Source organism: Mustelus asterias, chromosome 20 (genome assembly GCF_964213995.1).
Source record: "Mustelus asterias chromosome 20, sMusAst1.hap1.1, whole genome shotgun sequence".
In the NCBI taxonomy this organism is placed as follows: domain Eukaryota; kingdom Metazoa; phylum Chordata; class Chondrichthyes; order Carcharhiniformes; family Triakidae; genus Mustelus; species Mustelus asterias.
In genome coordinates, this window is record NC_135820.1 from 58,969,070 (window position 1) to 58,988,502 (window position 19,433).

Genomic DNA, 19,433 nt, shown 5'->3' on the forward strand with positions numbered 1-19,433 from the left:
TCTTTATTAAGTTCATGTGACATTGTTTTGTCCATTGATTCTGTAATTTGAGCTCTGATTCCACTGCTTCTTCATTTGTTTATCATTTGCAAATTTAACCACTTTACATTGAGTTCAATTTCAGTCATGTATTTAAATGAGAAACATCAGTGATCCCAACAGTGAGTTCTGGGGAACCTCATGTGATACTCCCCTGGTAGAGATAGTCTCACTCCACTTCCCTTACTACTCATTTTGGGCTACGTTGCCCAACACAAACTTCAAATTTAGTTTCAATGAGATGTATTTTCAGTTTCAATTGCAAAGGATAATGGTGTAAAACAGCCTCTCGATTCTCCGGCAGACTTTTTTTTACTCAACGGCATTGAAAATACTACAAACTTGTCAGCTTGGCTAAATCAATCGCATTCTCAACTCTTAAGTCAGAGATTGTGGGTTCAAGCCCTACTTTAGGATTTGAACACATAATCTAGATGGTCATCGGGCAGCACAGTAACACAGTGGTTAGCACAGCTGCCTCACAGCGCCAGGAACCCGGGTTCGATTCCCGACTTGGGTCACTGTCTGTGTGGAGTTTGCACATTCTCCCTGTGTCTGCGTGGGTTTCCTCCTGGTGCTCCGGTTTCCTCCCACCTTCTGAAAGACGTGCTGGTTAGGCGCATTGACCCAAAACAGGTCCCGGACTGTGGCGACTAGCGGAATTTCACAGTAACTTCATAGCAGTGTAAGCCTTACTTGTGAATAATAAATAAACTTTATTTTAACTTTACATTTTAACGTAAAAGACCCCAAAATACTAAAGGCCTTAGCTAACCTTCAATTAAAAGCAAACAAGTTGCTTATTCATTTCATTTGCTGTATGGTAACTGACTACTACTCTGCCTACACAGCAGCGATCACACTTGATGAAGTTAATACAGCTATTCAGTATGTGTCAGAGGACAGCAGGATGCAGACTTATGTTGAGGATCGCTCTCATCGGAGATTCTAATCTCAGCTCAACCATCAAATAGAGGTGCTGAGTAGAGGCAAGCTGCTTCTTCACAGGGAGGTAAAGCTGCTAAGTTAGCTTTTCGAAGCGTTTTGCTGGCAGAGGGTATAAAGCAGCACCATATCCTTTACTCACACAGTTGGCGAATTATGTGTTACGTGGGAAGATCTAGAAAGGAAGGTAACTTTTACAAAGCAGGAAAGGAATGACTTAGTATATGTAATAGATACAGCATGATTTTATTTACACTTATAACTGATGGGAACAACAGAAGTTTCCCTGGATACCAACTAGAAGTTTGAGAGATAGTAAATAATAAAGTTTGTTTTAGTTCAATGTACAGGTGCACTTTCTGGACAAGTAGAAGTGATTTTGGTGAAACAATTTGATGAAAAATGATGCAGCAATTTAACTAAAACATTCGAGGCTAGTCTTGGCTTGTTCCATTTCATGCAAGAAGTTATAGAATTGTGGCAACGTCAACTCTAAACAAATACAAATAAAATATATTAGTGAATATCATGTACGAATTTAAGGAATAAAAATAACTGAGAAATCAATTAGAATGCATATACTAACCCATGTAAATATTTTCACTTTTGTTCCCTTTCTTTATAACTAATATTAACTGAAATAAAAATAAAATTTGTTAGAAACAAGGCTATAAGCTACACAACAAAGCCAAAGAAAATACTGAGTAATTCTAGTTCAATTCAGGGTTGATTAAGTTCATATGGTAAATAATACAGCAGGCTGATTAATGAGCATTTATGAAATGTGAATCACAAGATAAAGAAGCTTACTTGATTTGCAGCAGTGAAGCAACAGTTTATTTATGGCCTTAAAATGATGAAATGCTAACCGGTGTCTACAAACGAAGTAGTTTTTGTTGTGTTTTAATTGTCTTCAGGTAATGTTTTAAGAAAATATTCTACTCTTTTTTTCCAAATCTCTCCTTGCAGGCTACCCAACTTGCAGTGGAGAGCAAGATATTTACTTTCAACTCTTTGCAAATCTTCCAGTGACCTGCAGGAAATTCTGGAGATTAATATCCTCAATTTTTCCCTTCCTACAGAGAAGCACCCGTTCCTAACATCTAGGTTGAGGCTGAAATCTGAACATGCTGAGAATTAAACACTACCATGCCCTTTCATTGTGCATTAGAACTCCCTCTGCTATCATCTGATATGCATGTTTGTGTTTTTGGTATTTATTTTCTATCCTAATAGGGTCCTTATACCAAGCACCATCCTCTTGCTTGAGTGTAATTATTTTCACTGAATAATCTACTGTTGATTGTCCGATTTACAAATATTTCTTCATATACATCAAAAAAAAGTGGAACTAATTACTTATGATAGATGTTCTCATCTATAACAATTCAGTATAAAGAAACGGGGGTGAACTTCTAAACACTGTTCCCTACCAATTCCATCCCTCTTGCTAGCAATAACCTGAGATTAAACCAGTCTGTTTGCATCCGTGTTGTCATGTTTGATCTTGAGATGAGGTTCCGACTGTATATTCATACCATAACTAATATAGTTTATTTCCACCTCTGTAATATTGCCCAATCTCATTGCTGTCTTAGCTCATGATGTTGAAACCCTCATTCATTCATTTCTACCTCTAGAATTGACTGTTCCAATGCATTCCTGGCTGGTTTCCCACATTCTAACCTCTGTTGCTCGTGTTTAAATCTCAGCAGGTCCCAATTCCTTATAATCCTGTACTTACTAACAAAGCAACATCTTGATTGTAAAATTCCCAACCTTGGTTTCAAATCCCTCCATGATCCCACCCTTCCTATTTCTGTAATCTCCTCCAGCCCCACAACCCTTCGAGAATCTGCTCTCCATTCTAGCCTTGTGCGCTACCCTGATTTCACTCGCTCCACTGTTGGTAGCTGTGCTTTCAGTTGTCTAGGCCATAAGCTCTGGAGTACCCTCCCAACACCCGATTTCCTCTCTAGCTCAATTTCCTCCTTTAAGACATTTCTTAAAACATACCTCTTTGGCCAAGTTATTGCCCACCTGATTAAATATCTTCTCATGTGGCTTGATCTCAAATTTTGTTTCACAATGTTCTTGTGAAGCACACTTGCACACGATTATTTAAAGGAGCTATATAAATCTAAGTTTATGTTGTGGTGTCCCTCTGTCCTTGTAAACTACCACCCAATCTCATCCTCCCGTTCCTCTCCAAGTTTCTTAAACATGCCGTTGCCTCCCAAATCCATGCCTGTCTTTCCCTGGACTTGATGAATTTCCCAATCGGCTTTGCACCTCTACCACTGTATAAAAACACCTCTATCAAAGCCACAATTATGTTGAATGTGACTGGCCTGGATAAGCTAGACCTCCTCAGCCTTCTCAACTTGCTTGCTGCCTTTGACACTGTTGAATACTCTCAATGCCTCATCTTCTTTGTCCAGTTGGGTGGGACAACACTTACCTGGTTCCATTTTTATCTATTCAGTCATAGCCAGAGAATCACTTTTCTATTCCCACACTTTTAACTTCTGGTGGCCCCGATGGATCTGTCTTTCTTCTCCCCATTTCCCAGTGATATGTCATCCTTTCATAGCATTATTCAAAAACAAATAAACTGACGACACCAAGCTCTATCACACCACCACCTCTCTCGAACCTTCCATTGTCTCTAAATTGCCACACAGCTTGTCTGACATCCAGTAATGACTGAGCAGAAATTTCCTCCAATTGAATATTGGGAAGACCAAAATCCTTGCCATCAGTCCCCTAACTACTGACTCCAGTGCTCTCAGGCAACTATCTGAACCAGACTAGTTGCAATCCTGGTGTCGCACTCAGCTCCGAGATGACCTCTGATCGTTTGTCTGTGACTTCATTAAGGCCGCCTACTTCCACCTCTGCAACACCGCCCAATTCCATGGTTCAGTTCAAGTGCTGCTGAAACCCTCATTCATGCCCAAGTTACCTGTAGATTTGATTATTCCAATATACACCTGGCTGGCCTCCCATCTTCCATTAACTTGTCATCCAAAGCCCTGCTGCCTATATCCCAGTTTGCATCAAGTACCATTGATCTACCTCCCCTATGCTGAGCTACATTGTCTCCCAGTTAAGCAATGCCTCAAGACTAAAATTCTCATCCTTTTTTTTCCAAATCCCTCCATATTTCTGTAACTTCCTCCAGCCTATAACCTTAAATTGAAGGCAACAACTTCGGAATATTCAATATTCCATTGGAAGAAATTTCTGCTCATCTAGCTGTTAGGAAATAGAGACCGTTTTAAGTAAGTTATAATGGATGTATGTGTGGGTCTTAGGAATAAGGTTATGGCTTTATGATTTAAATTTAATTTATATTTCTGTAGTTGTGTGTTAAGGAAACTGGAGTTTCAGTTTCACTTTAAAGATTGCCTGTGAGTCTACGGTTGTTTGTATATATACATTTTTAATGAGGCTTTACGGCTCTTAAAGTAGGAAAAACACTATGTTGTTCCCTAGGAACAAGGTGCCCAAGGAAAAGCAGTTTGGTCAGTTGGTCAGGTGACCTACATATCAGTTCACTGCTGTAGCAGGCAAAACATACAAAAGGGACAGAACAAAACCAGGGAACGTGAGAGGAAATAAGTTCCATGATGACAGTGAAGTCAGGGAACAAGGACTGGGATTGAAAACAGGTCCTGTTCAGTTAAAAGTACAGAGCAGACAATGAGACTCTGAATTAAGGAGACAAAACTGCAGGAAGCAGACTTAAAGCAAAGGGGAGGCATTGGTCCAGTGGTATTATTGTTAGACTATTAATACAGAAACTCAGCTAATGTTCTGGGGAGCTGAGTTCGATTCCCACCCGGCAGTTGGTGGAATTTGAATTCAATTAAAAAAATCTGGAATTAAGAATCTGCTAATAGCCATGAAACCATTGTCAATTGTCGGAAAAACCCATCTGGTTCACTATTGTCTGTTAGGGGAGGAAATCTGCCGTCCTTGCCTAGTCTGATCTACATGTGACTTCAGAGCCACAGCAATGTGGTTGACTCTCAACTGCCCTCCAAGGGCAACTAGGAACGGGCAATAAATGTTGGTCAGGCAGCGACATCCCTGTCCCACAAATTAATTTTTTTAAAATGTTTTTGAGAAGCCAGAAGATCTGAGGGGAGACCCAAAGATTGGTGACTCCTTACTACGGGCCCATGAAGCAGTGGTGTTCTGTTGGCACAGCTGAGTATCCGAGAGATTAAGTGGAAGGTGGAGCTTGCATGCTGATGGTGCTCCAGGGCAAAGGAACATCGGAAGGAAAGTTTGAAACCCTGGAGGTTGATCTTTGGTGAAGATCAAAGAGAAAGCATCGTTTGGGAGAAGATTCCAAAGCATCTTCTTTGAGAATGGAGTTTGGAAAACCTTGTGTGAAAGGCAGAGTTCAGTGAGACCAGTTAGCTCACGATGTGACAAGCACCTGGGAGGAGATGATGGGAGATCCATAGCATCTTTGATGGCATTTGTCACTCAGGGCCCGATTTTACCATTTTGATTCTAAGTGCCGGATCCGGGCGTAATACAGATCTGAGCCCGGAATCCTCTTTGCAACGTGCCCATACACTTTTTGCCGGCTCTGGTCCGATCCATGCAGTGGGCGGGGCTTAGCACTGCCGGAACGATCGGAGCTCTGAACTGCGCGTGCGCAGTTCGAAATAAAATCTGAAGCAGCGCGCCCGGGCGGGAAAGAAAAAAAAGCAGAGAGAGCGGCTCTCTGACACATGGAAGAGTTGGCAATAATTATACCTGCTCTTGTTAGAGAAAATATTGTTCTAACAATCTGATAACGCTATTAAACTCAAAGCTTTTGTCGAAAGATTACACTTGCATCTATTTCAACTGTCTCAGTAATGAATGTGAGCTGCTTGGGTTATTTTGGGCTGATTGTGTCTACTTGCAGGGCTCAAGTGAAAAATAAAATGTGCATTTCTGAGAATCTTCGACCACACAGAACAAAGTACATTCGTATTATTTTGAGTGTCTGTTCATTCCTGTTGTCACAGAGACGTCTCCCCATCAACATATTGTAAAATAAATATATAACAAACCCAGTACTTGTTGCATATATCCTGAAGCAACAGTTCTTTAGAAGAAATTTCCAGTCCCAGGAACATTAGGATATACTTAAACAGTGTCAGAAGTTTAATATTTGAGATCAAATGAATGTAATGGTAGTTTATGCAGAAAAATTAGTTTATTAACTTTCTAAAGTGTAACAATATTTTGAAAAGAGATGCTTTTAACTATTAAAGGATAGGAATTAAAACATTCAAATGTTTCAATTCCTATCCTTTAACAGTAAAGATAATGAATGGTTTACGTGCCTGGAATGGTTTACGTACTCGCCCCCCTCAACCAGAGATCCATCCTCCCCCCCTGCCACAATCAGAGATCCATCCTCCCCCCCTCCCCCCCCAACCAGAGATCCATCCTCTCCCCCTCCTTCCCCCCCCAACCAGAGATCCATCCTCCCCCCCTCCCCCCCCCAACCAGAGATCCATCCTCTCCCCCTCCAACCAGAGATCCATCCTCCCCCTCCTCCCTCCCCAACCAGAGATCCATCCTCCCCCCTTCCTCCCCCCAACCAGAGATCCATCCTTCCCCCTTCCTCCCCCCAACCAGAGATCCATCCTCCCCCCCTCCCCCGACACACTCGCAGAGCTGCCACCGACCTGGGACGGCGGAATGGCTGCGACTACAAGACACCCGTAAGTACCGGAGAGCTTTCGGACACCATGCACCTACCTCCTTGCCAACCCTCACCGAGGAAGCGCCGGCTTTCGACTTTTATTTAGCAGGTCGCTAAAAGTGCGGATCCGGATCGGGCCGCGTGGTGGTAAAATGGGATTTGGCGGTAGAGTTGGGCAGGCAGTTCATTAAATCGATTTAAATGCATGCTAATGCGATTTCGCGCCCGTTTCTGAGTATGTGTGTGTGACCACAATTCACCTATTGGTTTAAATGACTGTGTACTTATTGTGAACATTAGAAACAGGATAGAACCTCACATAGTTGGGGCGGCACGGTAGCACAGTGGTTAGCACTGCTGCTTCACAGCTCCAGGGTCCCGGGTTCGATTCCCGGCTCGGGTCACTGTCTGTGTGGAGTTTGCACATTCTCCTCGTGTCTGCGTGGGTTTCCTCCGGGTGCTCCGGTTTCCTCCCACAGTCCAAAGATGTGCGGGTTAGGTTGATTGGCCAGGTTAAAAATTGCCCCTTAGAGTACTGTGATGCGTGGGTTAGTGGGATTAGCGGGTAAATATGTGGGGGTGGGGCCTGGGTGGGATTGTGGTCAGTGCAGACTCGATGGGCCGAATGGCCTCCTTCTGCACTGTAGGGTTTCTATGACTTTCTATGACTTCTAGTTACCTGCTAATTTCCCTAACCTATAAATCTTGGGCTACTGAGGGACAAATTTAGCACGGCCATCCACCAAACCTGCACATCTTTGGACAAGATAGATTTTCTAATTTATGTTGTCCTTATGAATCTGTATGTCTGTAAAGGTATAGTTGTGCGTGAAGGAGTAGTGTATTATAGGTCATAGTTTCTTGTTTAATGAATGTTTTATTCTTTCGTTAAAAGTACACCAGCGGTCTCTGTGACTCTGTTCAGTAGCTGCCCTCCAAGCTTCTAAACCAAAAATAAAAATGAGGATCTATCAAGCTGAGTTATACCCTAGGATCTGACTTGTCCAGTAGTAACATCAGCTGGGATCGAAACAAAGCACTGGATGTTGGACATGCAGGCCGACAAATAAGGGGCATTGGAGGGGTCCAGAGAGGTGGTGACGAGTTCAAGATTGGTGTTGTCAGCCTACACTAGAAACAGACAATGCAATTTCAGATGATGTTGCCGAGGGGGAGACATGTTGATCAGAAATAGGAGGAGCAAAGGATGGATCCTTGTGGGACACCAACGTTTAAGCATGATCAGGAGTCAGTGTTTCTCTGGCTATGACTGTACAGATCAGAATGGAACCAAGCAATGCAGTTCCACCCAGCTAAACTATGATAAAGAAACTGATGCTGAAGCAACACCCTCTAAGCTACATTATCCAAAGCCAAGAGAAGCAGTATGGTGATCAAAGATGATATTGATTTTATTTTTAAAAAATCACAAGGTTAAGTAAGCTTTTCAAATTAAAATAAAATACACTGCCTAGACTTGCTTAAAATAAATATGCTATTCTTCCACCTGGTGTTCATTCTCAGTTTCAACAGAAGTGATAAAGAGTGGGAAGTATTCAAAACTTGGTGTTTAATAATAACGCAGAAAGGGGTGGAGGTACTTCTATTTAATATAAAATGTACATTATGTTGATATAAGATTATTCATCAGTGCAAAAATAACAGAAGGATTACCTGCAAAAATATGCTGCCAACCTTTTGTAACTCACTGCTCCCTGCCGTTACTGCAAATAACAAAGAGAGTGTACATGAAGCAACACTTTTCTTTTTTTTCCTTTGACCTTTAGATTCCTGCCTTAGGAAAAACTCACAATGAAACTTTGAATATTTCTGTATTAAATTAAAATGGCAGCAATGTTTTTTTTAATTCCCAGAATACAGACTTCTCAATGAACACAAAGACAAGCATAAATGGAGCCCTGGAGTGGTTCCAGAATCTCTATCCCATTCATCCTTCTTTTGTCCGCAAGCATAGACATCAAAAGGTACTCACTGCAGAACACCATATTTACAGTAAAATTAAACCCATCCCACACCTTTCTGTCACAGAAAGATGCATTTCTTAAATGAAGCAGATTGGAGGATAATCAGAGTAAGTTGCTGAATCCAGAACTTGTCCCAATACAAGAGACATACACTTAATTTCAAAAGCGTACTATCATACCTTACTTTACGTATCAACGGTGCTATAATTAATTACTGGGGAGCAAAGTTACTTCAGTATGAGGGTTCTGTTACATATGCCAATGTTGGAACAATGGATACTGTGTACACTCATGTAAAAGTTGCATTTTTGGTATCAATATTTTAGACAAAAGGCGTCGACTTTAGCCCAGTTTAGCTCAACTGAAACACATTTGCTTGGCACACTTAACATGGCTCTCAAAATAATCCACAAGGTGACTGGGGAAGCAGTGTCCCTACCAGCTGTTTATTTTCTCTCTGTGTTTCTATGAAGGAGCCTCCCCTGACACATCAGGAGTGGAAACGGTAGATTGCTGGGCCTGCGGTTTCATGCAAAACCAAGAGAAACTATACTCAGCAGTCACAGTTTCCATATTTCTGCTGAGGAAAGCCAGACATACTGTTGACCCCATTATAAAATCTATGCCAACAAACTGCCTCCTTGATATCAGGACATAAATGGACCAAAATGTCTTTTAGATAAACATTGGGAAGAACGATGCCTTGATTTTAGGCCCCTTCCATAAACAACTCCCATGCCACTGATGACATCCTCTTCCTGCCCACACACAGACTGAATCAGAATGAAGAAAGTTTATTCCCCTAATCAACCTAAACCTGTGATTCCAATCTCAGTTTATAAGACTATTTCCTTTCACCTCTACACCTGTGCTACAGTTATAGCATAAATCCCAGAATCAGGTCTCAATGTGACAGCAGAGCATAGAATCCCTGAAGGCAGAAAGTGTCACTCCACTTCACCCTGGAGTCAGATTGGGTCACAATTTCGAAATTACCATACATGTATGAAATGATATGCCTGTAGTTTAAGTGGACCCTAACTGCACTGGTTAAGTGTTTTTCTTCAATAATGATATTATGGAATTGCATACACCAGTAAATACAAAGTGAAGGAAGAAAATTACAGCACAGGAACAGGCCCTTCGGCCCTCCAAGTCTGCACCAACCATGCTGCCCGACTGAACTAAAACCCCCTACTCTTCCAGGGATCATATCCCTCTATTCCCATCCTATTTACGTATTTGTCAGGACCCCCCCTTAAAAGTCACTATCGTATCGGCTTCCATTACCTCCCCCGGCAGCGGGTTCCAGGCACCCACCACTCTCTGTGTAAAAAACTTGCCTCGTACATCTCCTTTAAACCTTGCCCCTCGCACCTTAAACCTATGCCCCCTGGTAATTGACTCTTCCACCCAAGGAAAAAGCTTCTGACTATCCGCTCTGCTCATGCTCCTCATAATCTTGTAGACTTCTATCAGTTTGCCCTTCAACCTCCTTCAACCGGGCGGCACGGTAGCACAGTGGTTAGCACTGCTGCTTCACAGCTCCAGGGACCTGGGTTCGATTCCCGGCTTGGGTCACTGTCTGTGTGGCGTTTGCACATTCTCCTCGTGTCTGCGTGGGTTTCCTCCGGTGCTCCGGTTTCCTCCCACAGTCCAAAGATGTGCGGGTTAGGTTGATTGGCCATGCTAAAATTGCCCCTTAGTGTCCAGAGATGCGTAGGTTAGAGGGATTAGTGGGTAAAATATGTAGGGATATGGGGGTAGGGCCTGGGTGGGATTGTGGTCGGTGCAGACTCGATGGGCTGAATGGCCTCTTTCTGTACTGTAGGGATTCTATGATTCTCTGTCATTCCAGTGTGAACAAACCAAGTTTCTCCAACCTCTCTTCATAGCCAATGCCCTCTATACCAGACAACATCCTGGTAAATCTTTTCCGTCCCCTCTCCAAAGCCTCCACATCCTTCTGGTAGTGTGGCGACTAGAATTGAACACTGTATTCCAAGTGCGGCCTAACTAAGATTCTATAAAGCTGCAACATGACTTGCCAATTTTTAAACTCAATGCCCCGGCCGATGAAGACAAGCATGCCGTATGCCTTCTTAACTACCTTCTCCACCTGTGTTGCCACTTGCAGTGACCTGTGTACCTGTACACCCAGATCCCTCTGCCTAGCAAATAGATTTTGTGGAAATGACTGGCTGAAACTTTGCAGCCAATCACACTGGCAGGACCCTCTGGTCCTGCTGATGGTAACCATCCCCACCCCCCTTTCCCTGGCGGTGAAGGGTACGAGCCACAGAAAAAAATGTTGAAATTGGCGGGTCCAAAGATACTGCCGCTGGCCAATGGTGGGTCACCTTTGCCATTGCAAAACATGCCGCAGATTATGTGGAAAATGTCATCCACTATGTCAGTTTGTGGGCTAGAGCTGAGGAAATTACATCATGAGTCTATTAACAGCGCACTATATATCACTTAGTTTTTAAATTCTTTCAAGCGATGTGGGCGTCAGTGGCTCGGCTAGTATTTATTTCCCATCTCTAATTGCCCCTGAGAAAGTGGTGGAGAGCTGCCTCTTGAACCACTGCAGTCCATCTGATGTGGGTACACCCACATCATGTTGTTGGGGAGAGAGTTAGTTTTGGTGATATGTGTATTTTTTACATCAACAGATCCAAAATCTACAGAATGAATTTGAAAATTACCTCCAAATTTCCACTCCATATCGACCAACTGATTGACAGTCAATGTTTGTTCTACTGCCAGTCTTAACAGCACTGCAGAATTCAATTTCCACTGAAAATACAACTCAAGATTAAACAATGCTCATAAAGACTATTGTCCACCACATCCCTTTGTGCTTATCGTCAAGTGCTCTGGTGCATCTTTTTACATATGAAAAGCACCAAATAAATGCACATTTTAGTTGTAGCAATTGTATTGAACAGAACAACTTATTTTTGATACATTGGTGGTTAAATAAGTACTTTTAGCTTATACTTCAATGTTAGTTTAATATATTTAAAAATTTAGCTAATAAATGAGGATTTAATGCAGACCTAAAGTATAATGTTTAGTTAGAAACAACATTTTGTTGACAGTGCCTTTCTCAACACCACCCATTATGCTCCAATATATTGCCCCATGGAGTGAAAGTAAGTAATAGGAGCAGGAGTAGGCTATATGGTACTTCAAGTCTCCTCTGTCATTCAATAAGATCACGGCTGAACTCCTTCAAAGATTTCACTCTCTTGCCCTATCCTTGCACCTCTTGATTTCTTATTGGCCAAAAATCTATCAATCTCAGTCTAGAATATACTAAGATGGAACAACAATCTATGCCTACAATTCTGCAAAACGTGAGCTCCTGATCTGCTAAGTTGTTCCAAGATTTGCTCAGTGAATGCTGGGGTATTTTGTTTTGTTACGACTTTCTTTTGCTCTCCTCCCACTGAAGGAAAAGGGGCAAAGGGATGGAAATATTTTAAAGTACGAATGTGAACCACATGAAGCCACAGGCCACAAGCAATGGCCTTTGATCCAAGAATTCATCCTCATACCATCCTAAGCATTGGATTGGTACTGTTTCAGCAGATAGTCTGACAAGATTTCAGACGGCAGACTTGTGCAGGTCCACTTCTGTGGACACCAAATGTTTAGAAAGTGTAACTGTGTTCCTTTAGAGTGTGTCCACACAACAGTATTAAGCACAATCCTTTTTTAAGATTCCTTCCATGTTTCTTTCTTACTGAGTATTTGATAGGCTTTTGGTAGGGCTGCTTTCTTAAACCATTGTGTTTCCTGTGCCTTGGTTAACTGTCTATCCATTAATGGTTCACATTTCTTCCCAATACTCTTGACACTGCTACAAATAGAATTTAATGACCCTGTACGAATAGTACCTCTTTTACTTGCTTTATAGAGGCTGGGAGAACTCCAGCACCTGATAACATTTCCTTGCTTTCAAGCATTGCAAAAGGGAGTTGTAGCTATGCTGAATCCCAGCACCAAAATCTCACAACCAGGGAGTCCATGAAATAGATAAATATGTAGATAGTTAATGTGATAATAGAAACACACAATGTCAGGCAAGTGTTTTGAATATCCAATGTTCTTCCAAACACTACGTGGGGTCAAAAATGTGTAGGTACTAGTAATAATGAGCCCTGGCATTGGGTCACACTACCATTGCATTGAACTACGATCAAGCTGACACACATTAGTTTCAATTATCAAAACAATTTTTTGTTTTGAATATTGCAGAAGACTTTCATTTCAATCCATGATAATTGTATCTACCCTAACTAGCATTGAAAAGAAGCAGATTAAGAAACAGATAGATGGAAATGTCCTGAAAGAAACGCATGGCCTACTCTAGTTCTAATGAGGTGCAAATATCAAAATAAATCCCTAAATTTGATTATTAAAACGATACTGTATTCCGACATATTTGTGTGTCCACTTGCTATTGGATCTGAACTTTTCCCATGACCGATGATAAAGTATAAAATAAATGCACAAGTGAAGTCTTTTGGAGTTGCATGCTTTGAGGATTCATATTCTCATTTTAGGTTAAATCTAAGGCAGTCCTGGTTAGATTTTTAAAAACATTGTGTGGTAGAATAAAATAAGTTACCTGCTCTGCGAAGCATCCAGCTTTCTCCTCACTTAGTCCTTTATAATTAAGCAAAAAAAAAACATTTTTAACATTTAAGGGGAAAATTTTCTTGGAGGCGTTTAATGACATTAGAATGCTACCTACCCAGAGTGACGAAATCAGTCTTGACATGGTCAGCTGTCAAATTCCGCTTCAAGGCACCTGTAGGAAAAATGAATGTATCTGAATTATGATTATAAAAGCATATCCCTGTTAAAATTTTAAAACAAAGTTTTCTATAATTATAGAATTTCTTCTTGCGATAAACTACTCAAAATATTTTGCACACTGCTTCCTCTGCTGTTAGCCAGTTTAGCTAATTGGCTAAGGCAAGTTATTTGTCACTGTGCCAATAAATGCATACCACTGCGCTTCATGGACCAGACTAGATTTAAATGCACATCCCAAATTTAGGCTTTGATGTTGCAATTAGATTTATCCACCAACGAGTTAAAAATGTTAAGAACATGCCTTTCTACATCTCCAGCACATAACACTCAAGTAGGGCAGAGCAGCAAAAAGAAATATGAACAAATTCAAGCACATGAGTGTTGTGGCTGAAATGCCACAGCCTGGATTCTAAAACAATAGTTTTCTAGTTAAGGGATTTATGGAGACATGCTCGAAGAATATCATATCATTTGTAAACCTGATTGCAGCTGTCTTGAGGTGAAACTTAAAAAAAATATATAATTTTCTCCCCTCTCCTTTCTGTTGTCTTTACTTATTCAAAGGTGTCAAAAATATTACATGGATCAGGCATTTTGCTCTAATGATTTTCAATTGGCCACATCTCGTCAAATTGTTAATCAGTAGTTCAAAAGATTAAAAAAGCACAGGTGGTCACAAAGGTGAGTTTATGGTATCTGATGATGACAGCACCCATCCATCTTAGGAGAGGATGGACTGCGCCCGGGGTGTCTTGTCACTTTTGTACTGAACAAAGTCCTTTGTGGCTGTTGAGGCCGATTAGTGAGTGGCAGTCCTTCCACAGTTGGCACAGATGAATTGGTTCCTCTGGCAGGCTCTCTTTTTGGCCATCTGGTCATTTATTTTGCCCTCTGCTTTTTCCTATGCCCTTTCTGACTGCTTGGTCTAGTTCATGCAATACAGACGTTCATTTTTATGGTTCCAGATCATGCTGTTGTATGACCAGACATTAAGAGAGTAAGGTTAACTCTTAATCATGAGGGACATGGGATAAATTTGTGGGCGAGAACCCAACAGAATATTGAGGGCAGAAACAACATTTTTAATACACTGTGATGTGTCTTATTTTATATCAGTGACACATAAATCTTCTCCTGGCACCAGAAAGGATTAGAAAGCTCACAACACGTGCTCAATATAAATCAAATCACCCCTCACCATTAGGAACCAACAGGACACTTTTCACAATGTTTTTCAATGGGCCAGGGCTCATTCCATTCTGTGAGGCAAACTCACCGAGTTGGCTTAACAATCGTTCTGACTGAAAATAAGGAAAAATACAAAGTATGTTTAGTTCGACATCGCAATTTAGAAACAGAAGCTTTAAACAACATTGTGTCAGAGAAACAAACTTAGCAACTTTCAGAAGCTGGTTGCAATGACAAATTAGACAACACAATGATCTTGTTGCATTACAGTTTCAGATGAAGCTGGCAAACTTAAAAGTGTGCTGCTTTACTGAAGCCAAGAACAGAGGGTTGCACTTGGCAGCAGGGGGAAATAAAACTTATTTAGAAAGATAATCCTGGGCTGTTCTTTCACACACCTTAGTGCTGGATTCTTAGCAAAGTGACAACGGGCCTGGAGTGGGCTCCTGTGGATATCCATTTGGCTGAGGATGGTCTATACCACAGGGTTACAGGTTGGATAGCTGGAAGCAGCTTTAACTTAAAAAACAAAGCAGTATTGTGAAAAGCATTTGGATTGTACAGGATGAGGATGTCAACTCTTGCCTACAGTCCACCTCAAAGCAAGGTTAAATTGCCAATTTCAGACATTTTGCGAAGGAGAACCACTAAATGGGTTTCCTGGCAGAAACGGGGGAGTAACCGATAGGCTGTGCTTGCACACATTCCAGCTGCTGTCTCGTAAGCAACACAAGCAAAGGCCTGGGAACCAACCGCCTAACTATTAATTTGATTGTCCTTGATGCGTGGCCTTGGGGGGCCTCAAAAAAGGTGCGGGAGAAAATGTGAATGAATAGGGACATACAAACCTTCAGTGACAATGAAAGAACTGCAGTGCAAACGTTCATAGTGCAGAAGATATGGTGCTAAAAATCATTCTTGTTGGTACTAGCAAAAGAATGTTTCAACACTTTGTTTTATCTGGGCTATTAAATTAACAAATACAAGAATTCCATATAAACACAAGTGTCCAACTGCCAACATCACATCTATGCTGTTTTTAACTGCACTTTTTCAGGTAACAAACACGGTAACACTCCAGTTCAGTTTGTGAGATTAACCTTGCCTGGAACTGTGCCAGCTAGAAATTTCTAAGACAAAATACCAACTCTTAAATAAAATGTACACTTAATAAAACCGCTACATTTCACAACATTTCTTACCTCTGTGGGTTCTGTAATAAAGCGGAAGATTATCTCCGTCAATGCTGAGAATTGCTGCAAACAAGATACATGAAATGTAAAGAATATAAACTAAATCACAAATAAAATACAACATAGCCATATAAATTCTAAAAGTGATGACAGATCTAAACTTATTTTTATTTTTAATTACGCTTAAATCAGACCAGCTCAAAAACATAGTTGTCTCTACCCCAAGTGCCTTCAATCTTTCAACGAAAGCTTGTATTTTTCCCCTTTACTCCATCTTTTTCATTGCTCCTACAACTGCAGTTTAGTTTAAAATAAAACTAAATAGGAAGAGGACATACACACACCCAAGGACAAATATCAACTTCTTCCCACGTAGGGTCATCCAGACTCGAAAGGTTGGCTCTATTCTCTCTCCACAGATGCTGTCAGACCTCCAGAGATTTTCCAGCATTTTCTGTTTTTGTTCCAGCCTAACCAACCTCTCTTCATAGATGAAATACTCCAGTCCAGGCAACACCCTGATGAATCTCCTTTGCACCCTTTCTAGTGCAATCACATCCTCCCTTTAGTGTGGCGACCAGAACAGTACACGTACTCTAGTTGTGGCTCAACGAGCATTTTTATGCAGATCCATCGAAACCTCCCTTCTCTTATTTTCTATGCCTCAGCTAATAAAGGCAAGTATCCCATATATCTTCTTAACTGTCTTATCTACCTGTCCTGCTGCCTTTGGGGATCTTTGGGCATGCACTTCAAGATCCCTCTGGTCCTCTGTACTTTCTTTCATCCTATCATTCATTTTATATTCCTTTGCCTTGTTAGTCATCCCAAAATGTATCACCTCACATTTTTCAGAGTTAAATTCCATTCGCCACTGTTCTGCCCATCTATATCGTCTGTATCCTAAGGCTCCTCACTATTTATCACTGCACCAATTTTCGTGTAAGTTGTGAACTTACTGATCATACCCCTCACATTCACATCTAGGTCATTAATGTACACTACAAACAGCCAGGGACGCAGCACTGATCCCTGTGGTACACCATTGGACACAGGCTTTGAATCACATAAACAATTTTTGACCATCACCTGGTCTCCTGCCACAATGCCAATTTTCCAAACTGCCCTGGATCCCATGGACTCTTACCTTCCTGATCAGTCTCCCACATGGGACCTTGTCAAAAGTCTTGCTAAAGTCTATGCAGACTACATCAACCACACTGCCCTCATCTACACACCTAGTCAACTCCTCGAAAAATTCAATCAAATTTGTTACACATGATCTCTCCCCGACAGAGCTATGCTAACTACCTTGATTAATCCTTGCATCTCCCAAGTGGAGATTAATTCTTCCCCTCAGAATTTTTTTCCCAATAATTTCCCTACCACTGATGTTTCTTGCTTTTTCCCCCTACTTCTCCTTCTTGTATATTGCTACATTAGCTATCCTCCAGCACCTCTCCTGTGACCAGAGAGCATTTGAAAATTAGCATCATACAATGCCTCATACATTCCCTAAATCAATGACTAAACTATAAGATTAGTAAAAAGAGTTAGATCACTTATGTCCTTAAAACAGGTTAGTAACAGCTACAAAGATATGCCTCTTGTATCATTAGTGTGCCAGAACAGATTTGAGAGAATTTTATTGTTCTAATAGGTGTTTGCAAATGCACCGTCATCTTAAATACGAATGCTTATATATACACATCAGACATTTGATAGCTTTCTAAGTGAAACTCCTGTGCCAGGCTAGCTGGACTTGCTTGTTTTACATTGTAACAATGGGGAAAAGATCCAAATGCCCCCATTATGGATTTCCCCTTACAGAATAAATTTTCAAATCCAGTTGCCTGCATCCTAGATTTGCAAGAATCCCCAAGATCATCAGACAAAGACATCCTACAAAAAATGTTATCTCAGTCGCAGTTTCCAAACATTTTCTACAATTCTAAAATTGTTTTCCTGTCAGATTTTCACAGTAACTTCATTGCAGTGTTAATGTAAGCCCACTTGTGACACTAATAAATAAACCTTACTTTAAAACTTTAGATGACACTGATTTTTGCAAGTTAGGATGTGTGTGTGTTTGGAGAGGGGGCTGGGGGCAGTCACCCAATATTTGCAGGAATCCCCATAAAGAAAGTCACTTACTGTAATATCTAGGACTGAAAATGTTGTCAAACTCAAAAATTGATGAGAAAGCATCTCACAAGTTAAACATTTGTTTTTTTAAAGAAAGGCTTGGATTGGTCCTAGAAATTTTCAAACTGATGACAATTGTTAGGATAATTACGGTACAAGCAACTTATTTGATGGAACTATATTGATTTTGGTTCTACCGATGTGATTTTTATCAGCTCCTATGAATTGTCACTGTACAGATGATGTCTGGCCTACTGTATTTTTTCCAGTATTTTAAGTTTCAGATTTCCAGTTTCATCTCCGACTATTTCCATGTGTTTAAATGAATTGATAATATGTATCGCTGTGGCTGATCATCATCATAGAAATCATAGAAACCCTACAGTGCAGAAGGAGGCCATTCGGCCCATCGAGTCTGCACCGACCACAATCCCACCCAGGCCCTACCCCCACATGTTTACCTACTAATCCCTCTAACCTACGCATCTCAGGACTCTAAGGGGCAATTTTTAACCTGGCCCGCACATCTTTGGACTGTGGGAGGAAACCGGAGCACCCGGAGGAAACCCACACAGACACGAGGAGAATGTGCAAACTCCACACAGACAGTGACCCGAGCTGGGAATCGAACCCGGGACCCTGGAGCTGTGAAGCAGCAGTGCTAACCACTGTGCTACCATATATATCAGTCCTGTTGTTTTCCTAATGTTTACTGTCCTATGTGTGTTGTGATGTGGAGATGCCGGCGTTGGACTGGGGTAAGCACAGGAAGAAGTCTCACAACTTTGATGGACTTTAACCTGGTGTTGTGAGACTTCCTATGTATGTTCCCAGGAAGATCCGAAGCCTGTTCCCCTGTCCGTTCATTAAACAACGTTAACAAATGACCTCCCATTCACAGCAATTACCTGGCTGGAGAGCTTATTAAGGGTCTGGATGTCGGTGGACACAAAGTCAGGCACGGGCTCCCCGCTGAAGTGCAATTTGTGCATCTTCTTGTCCAAGGCTGCTTTCTCTGTCCTCTTCCTCCCAGCAAAGGGGGCGGGGAGAGAGGGGGAATCGGACAACCTGCCCAGCCCGCACATTCGACACAACCAGTGGAGGGGGGGAAGATCTGCACAGAAAGAGAAAGCAAAAGCGGAACTGGCGACTGGCCCGAATTAATTCACAGCTATTTTTTTGTTAAGGACGGAGCTGGGTTTCCCCTCTTATCTTGCTCGGTGGGGGCCGTTGCATTGGGCTGGCTGGTAAATGCAGCCGCAGTTTCGGTGGGAGGGTTTCGAGTCCCGCGAAAAGTCACGCCTGGCGTGTGGAGCGGCGAATGATCAGAATCCGAGTCCCTTCAGGCGGATCGACAGCGGACAGCGGGCTGGGAGCAGCGGGCAGCCA

At 41.7% G+C, this 19,433-nt stretch overlaps 1 protein-coding gene across 1 annotated transcript; it reads right to left on the reverse strand.

The window, feature by feature from the left end:
• Positions 1–1,201: 1,201 nt before the first annotated feature.
• On the reverse strand, positions 1,202–19,108 carry commd7 (COMM domain containing 7). Its single transcript, XM_078236628.1, has 9 exons — positions 18,953–19,108; positions 15,909–15,962; positions 14,717–14,819; positions 13,454–13,510; positions 13,328–13,365; positions 11,397–11,487; positions 8,378–8,427; positions 1,571–1,619; positions 1,202–1,476 (listed from the first exon to the last, which is right to left on the reverse strand). Exons 1-9 carry the CDS (start codon positions 19,034–19,036, stop codon positions 1,400–1,402), a joined length of 603 nt encoding a protein of 200 aa, XP_078092754.1. The 5' UTR covers positions 19,037–19,108; the 3' UTR covers positions 1,202–1,399.
• Between the last annotated feature and the right edge of the window lie 325 nt (positions 19,109–19,433).